At 37.7% G+C, this 12,293-nt stretch overlaps 1 protein-coding gene across 1 annotated transcript in view; it reads left to right on the top strand.

The window, feature by feature from the left end:
• The window catches only part of COL25A1 (collagen type XXV alpha 1 chain), a 341,058-nt gene that overhangs the window by 314,783 nt on the left and 13,982 nt on the right, over window positions 1–12,293 (top strand). Inside the window, exons 29-35 of the mRNA XM_068404174.1 lie at window positions 103–183; window positions 914–976; window positions 2,679–2,729; window positions 3,091–3,117; window positions 5,228–5,308; window positions 6,993–7,028; window positions 7,886–7,939. Coding sequence (XP_068260275.1) covers window positions 103–183; window positions 914–976; window positions 2,679–2,729; window positions 3,091–3,117; window positions 5,228–5,308; window positions 6,993–7,028; window positions 7,886–7,939 — 393 coding nt within the window. The remainder of the gene's footprint in view (window positions 1–102; window positions 184–913; window positions 977–2,678; window positions 2,730–3,090; window positions 3,118–5,227; window positions 5,309–6,992; window positions 7,029–7,885; window positions 7,940–12,293) is intronic.

Genomic DNA, 12,293 nt, shown 5'->3' with positions numbered 1-12,293 from the left:
TCAATCCATAGAATGACTTATTCTGCTTATTAGGATCAAAGCCAGAATTCTGTTGGTGTCTGGTTTTTTACACATGACTTGCTGAGTAAGTACATATTTTAGGGTCCTAAAGGCTCAAAAGGAGATACAGGTGATCCTGGAATGCCTGGAGAAAAGGGAGGAATTGGACTGCCTGGCCTACCAGTGAGTATGAAAAATGAATTAATTTTAGCTAAAATACTTGTATTTTTTCTCTCTTCCACTATCAAGAATTTCCAACAGTGCTGATAAATTGCAAATGAGACAGAAAGCACTGGGGAGGAAAATTCTGAGATTGTTCTGCAGCTAATCTAGGAGGAGGTGTAAGATCATCAGAACTTTTCATTCCACTTAGGGTCAAACACAGTATTGCTTTGGGAAGAGAGAGATTAGTTGGCAGCTGATCAGATTTGTACCTCTGTTGTAATGTATAGCACAACTTGGGCAAGTGTAAGCTTGTAGAAGAAAGGAGCTGTTTTGAACACTTGTCAGGAATTTCAGATGACTTAGGCTGAGAAGGGAGAGAAAATGCATCAATATTTATGGGATGCATTCATCCTATTCCTATATACATGTATATGTACAAAGGAAATACCTCAGTAAAAATAGAAACAATTCCAAAAATGTATCCGTAGTACAATGTATCACGAAGGGAGTGCCAGCTTAAGGGTTTGTCATAAATATTGATAGCTGACAATATAAAAGCATACCTTTACATTTGTTAACAGTTATTAATAAAGTAACACCAAAATTAAAAAAAAAGGAATTCCATTATGTGTGCTGTATTATTCTTTTCAAAAAATATAATTATTTGCAAATAAATATTATAATTTTTAGATTGATTGTTAGTAAGATTAAAGCTGTTTATAAACGCTGTTTTGTAATGATTTTGTAGGGAGCCAATGGTATGAAAGGAGAAAAAGGAGATGTTGGTTTGCCTGGTGCCCAAGGTCCCTCAGTAAGTCTCAGTGTGGTGTTGCAGTGAACATAGTAGTCCAGCAATGGTTCTCCAGCTTCTGATTCTGAACAGTACTTTGTATTCATGACAGATCTTTCCTGACATCCTTGATGCTTCCTACACTTGAACTTTCAAAATCTTTTTCTTCTTTGAATAATTATTTGCCCCTTTGAGAATGAACGGACTCTGGTCATAGAGCTAAATACCGTTTAAAAATCTCTAGATATAATCTTGTTCTGTTCTGTTCTCTCACTACGAACAACAGGCCTGCTCACCTCAGTGAATGCCTTCTGGCTCTATAATGAATCAAAAGAAAAATGCTTTGCAAGATAAAATAGAGACACAAAACTGATGGGAAAAAAAACCCCACACAAATCTCTCTCAACCCCTTGTATTCTGGGGATCTCAGAAAGTTCAGTGGGAACCAGACTAGACTGACTTCAGCGATGTCAGGTGATCCAGGATGGAGACCAGACATTGTCCTGATTTTTCAAAGCATTGTAAAGGCATTTAAAAAACCCCAAAACAACAAAAACTCAAAAAAAAACCCCACCCCAAAACAAACAAAAAAACCTCCCCACGCATCACCTGCTATGGGTGATTAACATTATCAGAGCACAGTAAGTTAGGAAACCTCAGAGCAGAAGTTAACTACCACTACCTTGTCAGTGGTGACATGCTCTGGGTATTTGGAGGTATAGCTCTGAGGAATCAAAGAGGTTACCTTCTGCCATCTCAGGACACACTAGGCACACTGTATCTCCAAGTCTCTTTCTCTGAAATTAAAATTAATTTGTTACAAAATAATTCACTAACTCATTCATCTTGTTCTGCTTGTTTTCACAAAACAAGGCTTTCAGTTTTCAGAAGATTTCACAGATGGTGGAATCTCTGTCTTACATTTCAAAGGTCATTTTATTGCCACTATTGCCATCACCAACAGCCAGTGTAGCAGAGGGGTTGAGCATAAGTCTGGAGACCTGATTTAGCATCCCTGCTGCCACCTTGCATGTTATGATAACAGCCCTTTGGGATTAAACCCAGGAAGAGAGGTGATATTAAACTGTAAATATCATCATCAAATTCTGTTCCATGGATTTGTTAGGAACACAAAAACCAGCACAGAATATGCATGCACTAAATGCTGAGCAACCTGATTACCTGTTTCAATGACTTTAGGGAATTCTTGGTAGAAGTAGGCTAAATGAAATAAAAGGAGAGTCAAAGGGCAATTTTGAAAATACACCAAACTCTAGCTTGAATTTAATATCTTTTCCATTCATCAGTATTGGAGAGTAATAAAGTCACGCATCATTTTCTTCTGTTTCTGTAGATTCTGTCATACTAAGGAGCACATACCGTAAAATATTAAAAGTTCAAGCATCCCTGCTCAGTAATGTTTTGTTTAGAGATATTTTATTCCCCCTAGTGTCTTAAAGTGTATCTTAGACCCGAGGAGTAAGAATCAGGAGACAAGCACGCTGCCATATGGCACAGGCAAATCTACGCTTCAGGTACCCTATCTTTCGAATCAAAATAATTCCCATTCCTGAAACCCTTTCTAGATATGCTGTCAGTGTGCACCGTTGTGTTGCTATGTTTGTAAGTGCTTGCCAATAGAAAAAGGGTCAGTCAGACTTTTGGTATTTGTGGGCGAATTCTTTACTCTGCATGATTTAATGCCATTGATTTTCATCTTTAGGTGATAGGACCACCTGGACCACCAGGGCCACATGGTCCTCCAGGCCCTATGGTAAGCTTGGGAGGAAGAGTGGGGCTAGAAAGGGCTTAAGCCCTCTTGTCATTTTAATGCCTGCTTAATAGAAGTGCTATGAGCGTATGTGGCCTTTAGGGAGGGACCTAGTTTAGGACCTTTTATGCATGTCTTAAAATTCATAGGAAGTAGAGAAACAAATTGTACCTGCCAATGTTAGTGTTAACACACTAGTGGTCTGGTTCATTCTCTAAATCAGGTGTTTACACTTGCTTTATTGGCAGCTGCATTTCATTTGAGAGGAAAAAAATACAGGTGCAACTTGCACCCCTATAAAGCAACACACTCTTAAAAATTTATGGCATATTTTTGTAATGAAAAATGGTATCTTTATTTTCAGGGACCTCATGGACTGCCTGGCCCAAAGGTAAATTTATGGCTGTCTTGAATTGTCATGTTCTTGATGTCTGCAAAGTGTCATGCTTTGTTCTTTAATGCATGCAGCTATGTTTTGTCTTATGTCTCATTTAATAAATGTTTCTGATATTCTTAAACCTTAAAGCAGATTTTAATATTAACAGATAGCTTAAAATATTTTTGAATTTTCCATCATTGTTTCTGATTACTGTTTCTCCTGAGCATTGGCTGAATTCAATTTTTGTATTAATATTTGTTATGTGACACTAAATTATTTAGTTTCCTGTTTATGAGCAAGTTACGATTGTACTTGCAATTGGAATTACTTTTGAACATAGAAGCGTATTATACGCTCAGGAAATGGAGTCAGATAAACTGTTCTTCATTTATGCTCTCTTGCATCTCCTACTTCTTCCAGTATGAATGGCCTTTCACCTTCTTAGGTGCCATGTACTTTGCTGACCAGTTCCTTCACACATTATGCAAGTTCCCCATCACAAGTTCATGTCTGTATTTTCATGTTTTCCAACCTGGAATCCCTGATCAAGCAGGTCTGCAATACTATTTGAACATTTTCCACAGCACAGTACATGAAGATAAGCTGTAGGACTCTCTAAGCCCATAGAAACAACTCAGGAGAAGGGAAGGGGATTTTGGCAGAGTTGGAATATTTTAATTTGTGCTTTAATTCAGTAATAACCAGTAAACTAAAATGCAGCATGACACGATAGCATAGCATTCATTAGGGCTAATGGTGTTGTCAGGCCTGATCATTTTAATCACCATGGCTCCCTAATCACATGCATCTTTCTCAAAAAAATAAATAAGAAGAGGTGGGGTTTTTTTGGTTTAGTTTTTGGATTTTGTTTGGTGTTTTTAAGGTGTGAGACAGAAAATCAGAGGTTTGACTCATTATAAGACTGCTTGTTTTACTTTGGTGCAAGAAGCCTGACTCATAAATCATTTTTTGAAGTCAAGTCTGTTCCATCTTAGCACCAGCCCTGCCTTACCTCAGGCTTTTGGCCTGAGACTCAGGCTTCTGTGAGATTTCTCAGGTCTGTTTCCAAAACTTCAGAGTTTTTGGTGCTACTGCTTTGAAAGTCACCGTGAGTCAAATAGAAGAAGAAATGGCTACTTAGGCAGTCTGCAAAGCAGGCAGATGATGTCTGGAGTTACTTAAAGCAGCAGACTAGATTCTATTGAGATTATGTTTTTAAAATATGAATATCATATAAGGTAACATAATACATCAAAGAGAAACCTAGGAACAAGGCGATGGGGAGCAGCGTGGATGAAATACCCACGTATTTCTGTTTCCTGAAAGAGGCAGGTGTGGTCAGTACTCTTTGTGACTGGGCAGCCCTCATACTGAGGTAGTTTTTCATGATGCAAGAATGATTTATTGGCAACTCCCAGCCCACTGTTATCCTCTTAGTGATATTTAATGTAACAGCCTATGCATAATTTAACAATCACAAGACAAGTGCCATTTCTTACGTTGTTTAAACTTCTCTGTATGAAAACAGAAACTATGGACCTCCCAAATAGCTTGGCATTGTATAACCTGTACTGCTTCTTTTCATTTGTTACTGTTTAATTATGTATGCTTAAAGGTTTAAAATATCTTTATGTAAGATTTTGCTGCAAATTCCAGTTTGCTGTAAGAAAAAATATTGCTTCTTTACGAAATGTACTTTTCAGGAGATCCCACTGTAGAAACCTGCAGTTTTCAGGCTTATTTTTCTGCAAGTTTTCTTTCAGTTTGAATTATGGTGGTTTATGGGATTTGAGGAAATTCCAAAACCCCCTGAAACTCATGCTTAATTCAAACCATCTAACTGTAGTGATAATTATTAGGAAAAGATTCAAAGGAATCTGTTTGTTACTCATAAGTTTCCTGTAGTTTCTTTCACACAGATTTTAAATCTCCAGCAGACACTTCCCAAGTGCTTTTGCCCAGTACTATATCAGTATGTAAATTGCCAGTAAGCTGAGAAGGTTGAATTTGTGTCCTTGTTTCAAACTGGAATTTGCAGCCATTTCTGAGACTGGCTTCTTCTGTCCCAGCTTGAACACCCGTTATAGCACCAAAAATTTGGCATTTATACTTTTACGTTTAGGGTGAACCAGGGTTAAATGGTCTTAAAGGATTGAAGGGTGAACCAGGTCAAAAGGGTGACAGAGGGCCCCTTGGTCTTCCAGTAAGTAAAAAAACCCAGCTATTCAATCTCAGTGCAAATCGCAAACTTCTCTTTCTACTCCTGATGAACAACTCTGGTTTACTCAACAGCATACATAGAATATACCACGTTAGAGCAGAGCATCAGTCTCGTTTAGTTTTACCCCAAATCTGTGCTATCGTCCAAAGTAACGTCCTTTCATTAGGGATGGTGGACTGTTACTTTTGCCTTGTTCTTTAGAAAATTTCCATTCTGAGGAGTGTTTGGCATAAATTTTGTCTTAGAAAGAAATGAAGGACCTTAAAAATAAATTTTCATGTGGGAACACTATGGTTCTTAAAATTTAGGTTGACAAAAGAGAAAACACTTTGTGTGCTTACTTTGTGTGTTTGAAAGCACTCTGAAAAGTTAGGGTTTTTTTTCCTCACAAAAAGTTCATTTTTCCTTTTTTTTTTTTTTTTTTTTTAATGTGAGGATTACTCCATGTGATTACATTGTTAATAGTAATTTGGAGGAAAAAGACAGTTGACCAAAAGAATGAAAACGCTTCTAATTAATATTTTCAAGAATGATGTGGAGGGCCTCTGGACAAAGTCAGCTTCACTGAGAATTTTAATTTCTTTTGAAAGAAAAAGATCATTTTCAAGTTGACAGTTAGAGCTATGCAGAGAAGGAGCTTTGGAGATCTGAGCCAACCCCCTGAAGATGTCTAAAAGGAAGAAGAAAGTTTTGTTTCTGCCAGAAATGTTTGTTCTAACCCAGAGCAAAATATGCCATTAGATTTTCAAATCATATAGAACTTGCCTTGCTCCTGCTTACTACTTTTTCTAAATGCCATTTTAAGGAGCAAAATCCAAGTGTTTGGGTTTCTCAAAATGGCTCATTTTCACAGTTAATAAGGGGGTTTGTATTCTTTTTTTTTGGGGGGGGGTGGGGTGGGAGGCGCAGATTATTCCCTATCGTCCCAAATAGTTCCAGTCCCCCTAGCCCCAGCATCCCTGCCAGCAGTGCTGACAGTCGAGCAGCGATTTCGCAGCTGCTCTGTTATTCGCACCAAAGCCACCAGAGGTCAGCCCGGCCCCAAGGATGCCGAAGCCCAGAGCCCGCAGTGCCGGGTCCTACCCACTTCCAGCCCTTGACTGTGCTCTGAACTGGGAGTATAGTGGGAAAACAGGAAAAGTGATTGTCTCCCGGGCTCTTGGAAATGAATGAGGCCATTGTAGTCAGGATCCAGATTTTGTTGGCTGCATAACGCAGTATTCTTGCACTTAAATACTTCCATCACGGTTAACATACATTTTTCCTTCTTTGTGTAGCATAGTATTCAGTATTGTCGTTATTTACAAATCAGAAAGCATGCAAGTAAATTACAAAGTAAATACTTGCACATTACGGCTCAAAAACACCCTAACATCTGGTGTTTGTAGCACTCCTATAGCTTGACATTTTTCTGGTCTAATATACCGTGATGTGAAGGCAGGGGTGGGTCAGTGATGTTACATTAATGTGAGAACAGAATCAGGCTCTTGATGTCTTATGTGAATTTTTAACTAACATGCTGTAGTAATGTGATACCCATTCCAGAACCCTGTCACAACTTGTACTGTACATTTGAATTATGTTTATTCATCAGCACCACTTACTAATCTCACGTTCTTGTCATTCGTGTTGTACCCATCATCCATGCTTCCACCTAACCACACAGGGAGCATCTGGCTTAGACGGAAAGCCAGGACCCCGGGTGAGTCCCTTGTCTTTCTGTGTCGCTCTTTGTTATTGAGTCTGTGTCCTCTCCAGCGGCTCTGCCGGCCATGCTCACACACAGCAGGGAGGAAGGAAGGCCAAACACCGCAAGCATTTTCCATGCTGTATAAGATGGGGCTTCGAGCAGACTCTTAGGGCAACGTGTGGGAGAAAAAGAATGTAATTCTCTGTAGAAGGAGCTCTGAATCTTAAAAAGGCAGTTTGGTTTTGATTTTTGTTTGGATAACTGCCTTGGTTGGTGTGCTTATTTTCCTGAGCAAGGTTAGGGATTTGATTTACACAGGAAAACATCCTTGTTTAATGCTAATATGGAATCAGTGAAATGGAGGCAGACATGCTGGGGTTCGGCTGCAGGCATTCTCAAATTTAACATAAACGTTAAATTCTTTGGTTTTTGTAATGATAAAGAAATGGATAAAGCGAAAGAAGAGTGGAGTTCTGTATTTGAAGGCTTTTATAAGACTCTCATTGATTCTGCAACAGGTATGTCCACTTCAGGTGGACATTTCAATCTAAAAAATAATCAAAGTTTAAAAAAGAAATCTTTGACCCTTATTCTTTCAATAAATTTAAAATCTTTGTAAATCTGATGACTTCCATGAATAAAGTAAAATGTAACTAGAAGAGAGGTGGGTTAACTCATAACACAAGAGCTTTTAGGTGGAGTTTTGAAAGCCAAATGGATTTGTTTGGCCAAGTCCAATCACAATTAATTCTGCATTTTCAACCAATGAAGACTGATTCCATGTTAGTTCTTGGCTACAAGATGGCTATTAAAACTAAAGACTTGTAAGAGCAAGACCTCTCTCTTACCCTCTTTTTTTCCTTTTGTAGGGTGTAGATGGCCCAGCTGGTCCCCATGGCCCTGCAGGTCCTAAAGGAGACAGAGTAAGTATAAATTCTGTGTGCTTCTCTTTACAAAGCAACTGTCGCAATGGAAAAATGTCGTATGGCTACTTACGGTGTGCCTAGATGTTACTAAACAGAACAGTATCTCATCTGTTTAAGGATCAGCCCAGAACTGTAGATGTGTTCTAGTTACGCACACATTTATCTGTTTAAGGGTTGATTTTGTAGCTCATTAACTTCAGAGGAGCTGGTATTTTGTAATGACTAACCAGTAAGAAACTTCCAGGACTTTTAAGTTCATGGTGCTATACAGAAGACAATTTTGGTTGATTTCATTATTTTGTGTAAATTTCGAGAACAAACTAGGACAAAAGAAGATAGTGTGAACTGATTATACATATATGCAATGACAAAAAAAAAAAAGAGTATTTTTCACTTTTTTGCACTTAAGCGTTTTTATCTTGAAAAAATTCTCTAACCTCTATAAAATTTAAACATTTCTTCCTTTTTTTTTAAGCTTAGAAGATAGTACCCCTCCTGTTTCATTTGAAATATTCACAGTAAATTTTCTCCAATGGAAACAGGATAGGGACCTTAATCTTTACCTGTGAACCTGACATCTTTAACAATACAACCACCAGCTTGTACAATAAACCAAAAGATGTTACCTTATACTAACTAAAACCTTCCAAGGAGTTGGCAGCCCAGAATTTTGTCTCTTTGAATTTCTCACTTTAACAAAACAGCTGTGCTAAAACGACTTCAGACTTGCTGTATTAAGGATGCAGCCATATGGCACAGGTCCAGGTAACTTTAACAGCAGTACATCTGAGAAAGGTATGCGTTACTTGATGATTCATTTTTACAGAGCTCTGTGTTGATAAATAAATACAAGACAGGCAGTGTATTCCAAAATAGGAACAGTAGACTGTAGTTACCCCTCAGGCTAGTTAACTGTCTGAAGGACTTGGCTATTTTTCTTTTTTTCCTGGGGCATTACAGATTCATGTCCTTTTTTCAACTAGGACATAACTTTTTTCCTATCATCTCTGTGAAAAGATAGTTGAACATCATCTTCTGAACTTCAGGAAATAATTTAGATGAGATATACATGTAGAAGCATATATAAATACTTTACATTTTTTTTCTTGCGTTAAGAGCTTATATCTTGAATGACATGCATATGTACTACCAGTGGAAATTTCTTTCAAAAACAATGTGCTATAATATAATCTATTCTTCTAATGTATGGAAAATAACTATAATTGTTTTTTCTTATGAAAGTATCCAAGGTCATAATAAGTCGTACAGCTGGATCTAGAATCAGCCCTACCATGGCTGTTGACAAGTAGTAGTTACAAAGGGGATAGGAACTGCTGTGATGTAAATCGGTTCAATAATTGCATGAGCACAGAGAGACAGATTTGCAAAAATATGGAAACTAAGGTGTGCAAAAAAATCCTGCACACCTACTCTTTTCTGTGTAGCTGAATGAATGGGAGGAAGTTCACAAGAAAGACGGAAGGGTTTTTTTTCCAAGCAATCAACTAGCAAGATTATTGCTGTAATTGTTCATTTAATTATTCAATACTGTTTGGGAGCAGATGTTGTTTGTAGTGTAGTTATCTAACAGGTGCTTGGCGTTGATATATGTCTTGTAATCAAATAACAAATCATGTGTTTTTAATGCAGTTTTACAACTTGCATTTGCAACTGTTGAACTTATTTATGTGAAAGCAGGAGGAAAACAGTTGCCTGCAGATTTCAGACTTTGCCTTTTAATTAAAAACGGTGCAGAGTGCCACTGCTCACTATCACGGGACAGGATCACATTTTGCCCATACTGATAAGAAAAACTTTGGGCCAATGTTAACCTCGAAGGGCACTGGGGATTCCTAACATGAACATAACTATGTTCTTAAATCCACATTATTTAAAATTTGGAAAGAAAACCTCTCTTTATGAGAGTACATGTAAAATGCTGCTCACTATATATTTATGTCTCCCTAAAAGTGCAGGAAAGCAAATATAATCAAACTGAAGCCTAGTGATTTCTTCTGTAGAAATCATGGATTCATTGTTGCATTTGAGGCAATACTGAATTACTCTTCTTAGGTAGAACAGACTGTTCTGCAAATTAGGGTTAATTGGTTTGTTTCCAATTTAGCTATTTAATTAAAATAGAAAACATCAGACAGTCTTTATACAAAACTTAGTTAGATAGTGAGAACGTAAGACTAGGAGAATAGCGCATGTCACCAGAAAATAAGAAAGCATTAATTTTAGAACAGATGCACTATTAACCCACCGTGTGAGCTTAACTGTGTAATTTTCTCTCTAAACTTTAAACTGTTCATTGATTATTAAAAGCTAACGCAGGATTTAACACTTCCTGAAGTATGATACTGGTGAACATTCCAATACTGTGTTTTTGTGCATTTCTTTTGGTAGAAACAGAAATGGTAATTAGCAGTGTGAATTAATATCATTTATTAGGCTGGTAAATTCTTAATAATTTACAGTCCTTAATAAATTCTTCAGCTATTGAAAATACTATTTTGCTAGGTGCTTAGAGAGCTTTTACTGAGACCATCTTCATTAAATGGAGGAGTTGCACATAACAGGCCTCTGAACCTGGCTAGGTACCTATTAATCTCACTTACATATTGTCTTGAAAGAAAATAGAGAACATTGGTAAACAGATAAACATCTTAAACTACTAGTAGTGAAAGGGGACATGTAAATCTGAAGGGTAATGAGAGGCATCATGTGTATCCAACTTCTTGTCCATCTAAAAGAAGCTGAAAGACAAAATTAATGAAATGCTAATTTCCTGAAACTCTTGCCTTGGTGGCAAAGACCTGCTTTTGAGCTTGGTTTTGGCTCTCAGATGTGTAGCCTGTGCAACACTGTCATTACTACACACGTTCTGGACTGGGAAGGAAAGTGCATTCTCTTTAATTTGGTTAAAATGTTTGTCACTATGGCAGTGTTACAAAATCTTCATATCAATCTTAATGGAGACACCAATTATGCAGCTTTACTCATGTAAATGGTAGTTCATACTCACCCATGACTCAGGAGACTGAAGTGAAATAGGAGGCAAAAACAAAGGCTATGGTTTCTGTTCTTTGGGCACTGTTTGCGAATGTCTGTTTCCCCAAAGGAAATGTGTTATTGTGATGGCTGAGGGCAGTGTGCCCATGACAGTCCATCAGTCTTATATAATCCACAAACATTCAGGACTTCATCTGATATTCCAAACACATTTCAGCATGTGCTTTGTATTGGAGGCAGAAAATTGAGAGATACATTTCTCTAAATATATTCTTACGTAACAGATGAGATTATTTCCTAGACTGATACATTCAATATCTTTATGTCTACCATATGTTTAGCAACATTATAGCCCTATCTTGGGAGGACTTTGTACAGTCGTCTTCGCTGTTGAAGGTTTAAAAAAAAGATAACCAGTCTTGACATATTTCAGGTATTGATCAAACAGTTTCGTAGCCATTAAATACGTGGGTCAGCACATTAGTTTCTTCTCAGCAGTAAGTTTTAAAGCTGCAAGGGATTTACTGTTTTGAAAATCAGCTGTTACTTCCCAATACCTCCTATTGTTCTGCAAGGGCATCCAGCCTAAGTGCTGCTGCTCAGAAATGGCTGGAGATTAACAGAATCCAGAAAGACCAGACATTACACATCTAACCACCACTAGACTAAAGTGAGTATAGACAGTGTCCACCTATGTAAAAATAGGAAGGATCTAAAATAGATCAAATGTCAGTTACTCTGACAAACTCCTTACTGCTGTGATTATTCAACAACAGGTTCAGACTCAGTTTATTCTGGTGCCTGCTTTTTTGTATTATCCAGTCAATAAACTTGAGACTTAGCAGCCCATTTTCAGAGCTGCGCTAAGGGACTTGGTTGTGGCGATGATCAACACTATTAGGCACGCTTCTAGATCTCTGTATTGTGCTTTTAATAACAGAGTAATGAATTAATAATGAGTAGTAAATAACCCATATTTTTAGAGGATCTTGTACACAGAATTATCTCAAGAGCTTAAGTGCAGCAACTGCTAGGATGAAACACAGCACTTCTGTATGTTAGGAGCCTTTCACGAAGCCTTGCATTAAGTTACATTAAGGAAAGGAGGTGAAGAAGGGATCCAAATAACCCTATGTAACAAATACAGAGTAGGAGCTTTGAAAATTGGAGGGGTCAGGACTTTTTTTTTTAATCTCATCAACACTTTGAGCAGTTCAGTTCACTCAAGCAAGTACGGCTTTTCTGCTGGATTTTATTCAGAAGAAAGAGCATAACAGTCTGAAACAAGACTGCTGCCCGTACCTCCTTACCAGCCCTGCCTCCCTAACAAGCTCAC

The sequence above is a fragment of the Nyctibius grandis genome, chromosome 6 (genome assembly GCF_013368605.1).
Source record: "Nyctibius grandis isolate bNycGra1 chromosome 6, bNycGra1.pri, whole genome shotgun sequence".
In the NCBI taxonomy this organism is placed as follows: domain Eukaryota; kingdom Metazoa; phylum Chordata; class Aves; order Nyctibiiformes; family Nyctibiidae; genus Nyctibius; species Nyctibius grandis.
Note: the sequence above shows the minus strand (reverse complement) of the source record. Positions and strands in the feature narration are given on the sequence as shown.